The sequence below is a fragment of the Bombus flavifrons genome, chromosome 8, assembly GCF_040668555.2.
Source record: "Bombus flavifrons isolate JBK064 chromosome 8, iyBomFlav1_principal, whole genome shotgun sequence".
In the NCBI taxonomy this organism is placed as follows: domain Eukaryota; kingdom Metazoa; phylum Arthropoda; class Insecta; order Hymenoptera; family Apidae; genus Bombus; species Bombus flavifrons.
In genome coordinates, this window is record NC_138449.1 from 765,274 (window position 1) to 774,307 (window position 9,034).

At 30.1% G+C, this 9,034-nt stretch overlaps 1 protein-coding gene across 4 annotated transcripts; it reads right to left on the reverse strand.

Moving 5' to 3' along the window:
• Nucleotides 1-2,859: 2,859 nt before the first annotated feature.
• On the reverse strand, nucleotides 2,860-8,102 carry LOC138182361 (uncharacterized). Of its 4 annotated transcripts, none has more exons than XM_069118112.1 (3): nucleotides 7,932-8,102; nucleotides 5,431-5,737; nucleotides 2,860-4,142 (listed from the first exon to the last, which is right to left on the reverse strand). In XM_069118112.1, the coding sequence occupies exons 2-3, from the start codon at nucleotides 5,512-5,514 to the stop codon at nucleotides 3,003-3,005; spliced, it is 1,224 nt and encodes a 407-aa protein (XP_068974213.1). In that variant the 5' UTR covers nucleotides 5,515-5,737; nucleotides 7,932-8,102; the 3' UTR covers nucleotides 2,860-3,002. The 4 variants fall into 4 exon arrangements, with proteins under 4 accessions (XP_068974213.1, XP_068974211.1, XP_068974214.1 ...); XM_069118110.1 differs by having other exon boundaries at nucleotides 7,517-8,102; XM_069118113.1 differs by having other exon boundaries at nucleotides 5,565-5,737; nucleotides 6,977-8,102.
• Between the last annotated feature and the right edge of the window lie 932 nt (nucleotides 8,103-9,034).

Consider the following 9,034-nt stretch of genomic DNA (forward strand, 5'->3'; position numbering starts at 1 on the left):
TATAAGGAAAGGTATAGTGTTTAGAGAAAGAGATAGATAAGGAAGCTTACGACAATATCAATCACAACAATGATTCAGACCCTTGAAAGAAAAGAGTGCCTAATTAGAGTAAAAAAATGCATCAGTAATTAACTGAGAGGCAAGGATATCACAATAGTGAGAAATTATGGCGAATGCCAGGTGGGAAAACTGGTAAAGGGTCTCCTATAAGGAATAATTTTCAATCCAAATATTCTATAATATTTACACAACAAGAATAATAGATAATTTGGAGTTAAGCGAAACAAAGGTAAAAACGCTACAGTGTGCAGACGACATTGTACTATATGTGAAAGGACTATCACTATAGAAGGAAGCAATACACCGATGGGGCAATAGAAATAACAATAAACAAATTAATGGAAAACTTAAACAACATTAAACTATAAATAGCTGCAGAAAATATGATGATAGGTCTGAAACTATCACTGAAAACATATAAGGGAAACATATAATCGGAAAGAAAATAGTAACTAAGAATAGCAAATCAAGGTACAAAACACGACAATGAGATACCTGAAAAAATGCAACAGGTACATAAGACAAAAAAATATGCAAATTAATATCAAAAAGATGTACACACACTCATGTAGAAACGTACGTAAATTAGGATAAGGGAATGAGTGAAAATGAATAAACCAAATAAATAATAGCATACAAAAAATAATACGAATACAATCAACATAAGACATGATATAGGACCAATCATAATAGATATATATGATTAAGCAATTTGATAAGAGTGAGTGCTCTAACATAGAGAGTAAGAAATGTGAATAGGAAAGAAGATTATTAGTAATGGTATAAGTACCCAATGTGATAAATGTTATCTGTAGAAATAAAAGTTCATAGCTTTTGTATTTTATATATAAGTTAAGGAAAATCTATATATATATGTTCTACATACATTTTTATATTTCGGTACATTTATGATTATATATTCTTAAAAAGCTATTTAATAAGAGAAAAGCTGGACATGAAAAGTATGAAATTATAGGATTAGTTATTTCTATAACTGTTATTGGCAATTGATAGTTTATGATAATGTAAATAGCTAAAATAGATATAACAATAGGAATAGCAAGCATGAGAAGGAAATGTGATACAATTTGCACTTAAATAAAATGTAGAATAAGAGACAGAGGTATTTCATAAAAGCAACAATAATACTATAAATTTGAACCGAAAAACAAAATAATGAAAATGAATACCAAAATAGAGAAAAGAAAGAATGAAACTGCTGAAAGGTCAAATACTCCGACTTCGATGACTTTTGGATATATTGTAAAATTCAACATTCTGAATACCTTTTTCTATAACACTTTCTTTTTTTCTATACAAATAAGGACTAGTCTCGCTTAGTTTACAAGTTCGCGAAAAGCTGCTGGTACCATTACAGTGAATTCTGTCTCTAGATGGCGTTTGTGGCGACGTACGTATGCATTATTAGTGGTAGCGAGCTGTCGACCGCTTATCTTCTGTTTATAAATGCGATTGTGCGAGTTTAGAGCCCTCGTAGACGATGTGTATATGCGAAGGTGCAAGAGATATCTTATAACTCACCTAAAAATGACTATTATCAATATATTAGGTTTGCGTTTTAGTTAGTTTTTTCAATCCGACCGCCGCGAGGTGACCGGAAACATTTGCTTAAAATAATATTATCCTTTTCATAAAATATTATCAATTATTTATTCTCTTACTATTTTTATGATTAATTTTTTACTGTCTCAGGCAAACGTTGCTAGCTGCCATGCGACAGCCGAATTGAGATATCTAACCAATACATTGTATTGTATCAATACATTGATGATATTCACTCTTAATTGAATTATAAGTTATAATAGATATTTCTTGCAACTTCGCATGTGCACATTGCGCACGAGGTCCTTAAGTTCGCTCGATCTCGTTTATAAACAGAAGATAAGCGGCCGGCAATCAATACTGACGCATATGTTACTACAGTCATGCAACTACAAGCAGAATTTGCTGCAATGGTAATGATAGTTCTTCGCAAATATCTTGAAAAGTAAGCGAGCTCACCTTCGTGTATAGGAAGAAGTTATCCAAAATATCGATTTCTATAATATATCTAAAAATCATCGAAGTTGCAAAATAGTCGGCCTTTCTACAGTTTCATCAAAGAAAGTTCGTGAACAGGAAATGGCTAATGCAACGAATGTGTTACATTGGACAAAATAGAAATAGATAATCTCTGAAAACACCACTTTCTGAAAATAAGTTCGTAATCTAAGAGAAAAAGTAAACTCGAACTCGAACTATCAAATAAATTCTGTCTGCAAAACACCCGTTAAACGCGATGGCAGATGACTATGATTTTATTGTCAAATTCTCCCAACTCTGTTACCAATCTGCAGACATGTGATTTTGCAAAATATACTTTCTTGTATGATGTAAAAGTAAATTTTAATAGAAATATTGTACTAGTACAGCTTCTCAAAAATTATAAGTTAGTTAATAGTTAAAAGTAAGTTATAATAAATATAGTTATAATAATAACAACTAAGCAGTACCTGTAAATCTATTGAAAACATTTTAGATATCTTATTCATTCATAACATTGGAAAATTTATGACTTGTAACATACATATTATAATATTGGATGTTATTCACATACATTTTTGATACATTTATAATTTTGTTGCATGTTTTTAAAACATCCTTAATTTAATGTTTTACAATTAGACAAGTAATCTACATAATATAGAATTTAATATTTGATTAAATACTTATCTTGTTTCATTTATTGCATTGTTCTTATAAGAAAATATTTATAAACAAATACCAACCAACTTTTGGTATATAAATAATTTATTTTATTTGATTTTATTAACATTTTTATATAATTAACTTATTTTAACTTATTTTGAAATTAAACAAAATAAATAATTTTGAAAAATTCATATATCTAGTTACAGAGATTTGTCAAAATAATAATTACATTAATTTAATTTAATTCGAGGAATATAAAGTAACTTTCTGCGATCAACAATGTCATCCAAAGAATTTAAGTCTGGCAAAACTGCTGGAAGTTCAAGGTGAGTAGTTGACCGCACTGTTTGAGTAGACCATTCTTTTAGATTCTGCGTAGAAGTATAATAAGGTTGTGTTGTTGTCGAGAATTTTGGATAATATGGATCATATTCTAGTTCGCTTGGTATTAAAGGTTTTAAAGACAATGTTAAAGCATATACAGGTATTTCTGTAGTAGATAGTGTCATACTTGCTGTTGTACTATGAACTGTAGTAGAAATCATTTTTGTATTCTTTTGTATAGATTTCAAGGTTTCTAAATATGGGTAATTCCTATAATTTATAGATGATAATTTTAAAAAGTCAATAGGATTCTTTGTCGATTGATAGTTTTTTACATTATTCTCCTGAGTTTGATTACTTTCAGAAAATGTATTTGAAGGTAATTTTATAAAATTGTATAAAGCATCATTTACTTTTTGATATAAATAACCTTTTTGATTCATTCTTATTAGTTTTTCATTAAGTTTATCCTTCTCATGGAAGCTTTGACTTGGAGTAGAAAAATTTTCATTTTGTCTTAATCCATTTTCATTATATTGACTAATTATATGCATAGATTGTGTATTTATAGAATGATCCATAGGAATATTTGTAGTATAATTAATATAACTTAATGGATAAAATGAGCTTATTATATCCCTTCCAGTTGTTTCTGCCTCATTAAGATTCTTAAAAATTTGTCTTGAATTAAAAACAAATCCATGTCTTTCTTTATTACTTGTGTTTGTTGGTTGTGTTGTGTAAAAAGAATGAAAAAGGGATTGATCGTTATCTATTGAGTGTTTTGTATCAGAACTATTGTCCTTTTCTTCTTTAATATATTCTTTTGTACTAGAAATAATACTTCCTTGGCATTGCACAAGATGAGCATGATCACATATCAGAGCATCTTGTCGAAAGGCAGTTTCCTCAGGACAATGATAAGTGAATTTATTTCCATATTCATCACAAGTGTGATATATCTTACAACCAGCATTAATATCTGCGTAAAAGCCAGCAGTTCGGTTTAAACATGAAAATATTGTTTTCATAGACCTCTCCGCATTCTGAAAAACACAAAAATCAGATTTTTCATCAAATTTTAATTAATATCTGTTACTGAAATACTTAACAAATATTACTATAATACTTAAAACAACTATTCTTTTTCATCATATGTTTTATTTTTTTATAAAATTTATTTATTTCTTAATAATGAATCAAACTTTGCAAATAAATTAGGTATATATAAACAATCCTATTAAAAATCTTAATATTTTATTTTTTACGATTTTATATGTACCTATATTGAATTACAATAGATTCTTATTTTAAAGATAATGAAAATTGTTTTGTATCCATTTACTATAATTGATATTTTTATTTCAAATTAATGTTATAAATATAATTCATCTCCTTAGTATAGTGATTAACAATAAGCATAGCACATACATATATGTATGTATATGAAAACTTAATAACCTATTTTATTTTTAAAGGCAACGTATAACATGTACAAATAATAGACCAGGTGTGTGTGTGTATGTGCGCGCACGGGCATACATGTAGATACATATATATACATATACATATTTACGTATGTATAAAATCAAGTGATAATTCTTATAATCACTTAATCTTTATTTATCTTATTTCAAATATCGAGTTATATTGATTTACCTACATATGTTTAAAATAAGATTCAATTTTTCAATGACTTAATATTAATGCTTGTTAATATCTTTATCTTTAATGCGTCATAATACCACGAATCTTAAGAAAAAATTATCATTATATCTATCCTTTTACCTATCCTTTTATTTATGAAGAGGTTTATCTTATTTTATTATTGTTATATTTCCTTATTGTCTTTCTATTGTACACTTACTTACTTATTATTATTAGATTATATTAGATTACTAATTAATCTATTTATACCAATTATTTTGAATCAACATTGTGGTTTAAATATTTGGTTTAAATATTGTATCAAATATTTAAATACTGTAAAATATTGTTCATAATCAATTCAACTATGTCAGACTAAAATAATTTTCATTAATGCATTTGAAACATATTAATTAGTGTATGTATTTCAACAATTTCATTCATCGAAATATTTGTCGTTTTTTTACGAATCTCAAAAAATCTTTTTTGAATACACAAGCTTAGTTTAATTTCATTTAATTTCAATAATTTAAATACATATCTTTATTTGAATACAAAAAGTTACAGTTTCATTAACATTTTTTAAACAACACTAAATAAAGTATTTACGTATGTAAAAAAGAATAACTTCATCTTTTATAGATTTAACAAAACTTATGTTACACAACCTAACATTTAATTACTTACAATTATCTCAGGCTGAGTGTGTAGAATAAGCATCATATACTGGATAATAATTTTCCAAATCCAGTTGAACTGGATCATTGTCATAATTTCAAAATGAAATTAAAAATACTTTTTTACAAAAATTATAAACTCACTGATATAATACTACTATTGCTGGTACCTCTCGTTCACAACAATACTGGTAATGTGAAAGTGAAAACGTCACGTTTAGAATGTAGGATTGACCTATGGTATTCTTCTTACAATCTCTCCTTCGTGTGTATCCCTAACAGGACCTCTTTTCCTTTACGAAATATACACAGTGTAACTATAAAATTCAAGAATTGATTAAATTAAAATCACATAATAAACATTACAAAGTTTATTATATATTTTCATTAAAAATAGTGTCTTTTCGAATTGCATTAATTGCAAATTTTGTTTGAAACTAATAACAGAAGTTATACATATTGCTTCATTTCACCTGTGAAAATCTAAAATCAAAAGAGTACAATTATTATTGTTTATTAAAATTACAATCTAAATATTCTTTTCAAAAACTGTATATTCATCCTTACAATTAATGAAGTTTATGAAACATACAAATTTATATGGTAAACTTATAGAAATGTTACGTTCTTTCCGATTTCGATGATTTTAAAATATGTTATAAAAAGCAACATTTTGAATAATTTTTTCATATAACCGATAGTAAACCTTAGTTTCCGAGATATTTGCAAAGAACTATCAGTACAAAGGATTCTATGTAGAATCGAGTGACCACATAAAATCGCTTGATCGAAATTATTCGTTTATATATACAAACGAAGATGGGACGAGCTTGGATATCCGAAATGAAGGTTCGTACACAACGTGCATATGCGCGGCTGTAAGAAATGTCTGTTATAACTCAATAAAAAATGAATATCATCAATGTATTGAGTTTGTATTGTTCAGGTTAATATTTGCAATCCTGCCACCGCCAGGCGGTCGGCAACGCTTACATAAACTGATAAGAATTATTATTCTTTTGGTAAAATAATGTCAATTATTTACTCGCCTCCTATTGTTATAATTATTTTCTATTATTTTATGCAAGTGTAACCAGCCGCCTTGCGGCAACCGGATTGAAAAATCTAACCCAATGCATTGGATTACATCCTCTTCTAATCTTCTACATCTCGTTATATATTATAACAGATATTTCTTACAGCCTCGCATATGCACTTGCGCACGCAGCCTTCAGTTCGCACAACCCTCGTCTATAAACGGAAGATAAGCGGCCGGGAGCCGGCAGCCAATATTGACGCATACGTTGCCACAGACGCATAACTATAGGCAGAAGTACACTGTAGTGGCATTGGTAGTCTTTTGTGAATATCTCAAAGCTAAGCCCAACCGCCGATTATATACAAGGTGTTCGGCTACAGGTATACACAAACTTAAGGGGTTATTCTTGAAGCCGAAATGAAGTAACAATAAGGAATACAAAATTTGCGTTTTCGGCTTTGTTTTTTAGTAGTTATTGACAATTAAAAATTGACCAAAATATTCTTGCACGCCTTACACGAGCGAAAGTAGATCAGCCTAAGCTGCGGGGTGCACAGGGATCATCGAATCGAACGATACATGGCAGAAGCTTGCCTTGGATATCTAGAGAAGAAGATTATGACATTTAAAGACGTAAACCATTCCGCACAACGTTTTATAAGAAAAATCATAGATTTAAACATTATAGCTGCCTACTCATTAAAATCCATAACAGCATATCGACAATCGCGACATGGAATATTTGAGTAGAGGGAATTACTGTTTATATAGCAAATTCAGATATAAACTTGCAAAAATAGCTTGCAAAGCCCATGAATTGTCGTATCTGTTTCACGTTGCAGAGGACGGCGCCTTCCCTGTTCTAGGTCTAATACTCTCAGTCGATATCTCCCTCCCCAAATATTCGATGTAGTTTTTAAAAAAACATATTTTTTCAAATTTGGTAAGAACCCTACTATATCGAGTGCATGCAAAACCTGCTTTAAATACTCGAATTTTTTCTCTATTGTTTCTGGCGGGATTAGTATATCGTCTAAATATACTAAAGCTATCTTACTTTATAGATTTCCTAAGGCGGTGTTGATCGCTCGTTGAAATACAGCCAGTATGTTAGCGAGACCGTAGGTCATGCACAAGAATTCATAGATGTTACAAATACGATCTCTGTTCGGAGAATCTAACTAGTATCGGGGAAGAATCGACATAAATTCCTTTTATGTCATCGACTTATTTGTTTATTCTATTTTCAGCGGGCTCACGCGTTTTTGTTACTTACTGTCGGTCGGCGAACTCGTGCTTAAGCAGTTTTTGCACTACCTCGGTTTTGCACAGTTTAGGCTTGAACACACAAACGCACTCATACAGATGTATATGATAACATCTGTTTTCGCCAATCGGCCAAATATCGTCAAGCAGTTTTAGAGCAATAAGTGCAAGTAGGAACACCTTTCGTTGCTGGCGCCGAATGTTACCTTTGAGGGCTAGGTTTCTGTGGATTGCGACCTCAATCATCGCGTCGCCTTTTCGAGCATGGCTCATTGTATGCGCCGTCATCGCATATGTAACATTGCTTCCATTCTTGTTGCGGTCGTGCCTTTTCCGTCTGGCGATTGTCTTCGTTCTGCATACTAACTTTTTTCAATTCGACGGTATTGTTCTGAGTCGAAAATGTTTGTGAGATGTCAACAAAGACTTTTGGCATCAATGACGCAGTTTAGTGATAATTACATTATCAGCTAGGGCCATCTATAGGCAAATTCCGGTTTCATACTTACAGACCTGATATAATAGCTGAATCTGGGAGGCGGTGTAGCGGTAAAATGATTATAATTAGCGAGGGGCAAAGACGATAAGCGCGTGTTGCTTGCTCGACGACTCGAAAGAGAAGAAGGAAAAGGAAGAGAAAAAACAAAAGAAGATCGAAGGAAGGATCGTCTAACAATCGCAATGATCAACAGCGGCTACGTTGTTACGCACTCGAGACCATCCGTGCGATTCGAACACAAGTCGGATTTTGTTTCAATTCCTTAACGCTTATGAACCTTAATAAATATATTAGCTAACAAAAGACATCAATGAAAAGGCAATCAATATTATCCCCATCTAGAAAAAATAATACTTGTTTTTAAATAGCACAAGTAAAATAGAGATATAGTAAAAAAATGTCTTACTTGACATTTATAAAACGCATGAGAAACATGACTCAATGCGAACAAGGAAGTAGAAAATATCCGATGACTGAACAAAAATTTCATTTGAATATATCTTTGCGAAAATACAATAAGTAATCTTAAATAATAATTACTGTAATCTTACTTTATTTATATAACTCATCAAGCTGTGAAATATGATGTGCTGTGACTATCGAGACGAATAACTGAAGTATTATATATATCACTTAGTAACAAATAATAGTAACAATATCGGAAATATTTCTGCAATTTTGTTTAAAAGTTATGATCTCGTAATAGAAAAGAAATTAAAAATATACTAACTTTCAATTGAAAAACAGTTACATAAAATACAAAAAATACTACTATTAACATCTTTTTCCAAACATTTATAAGTTTTTAAT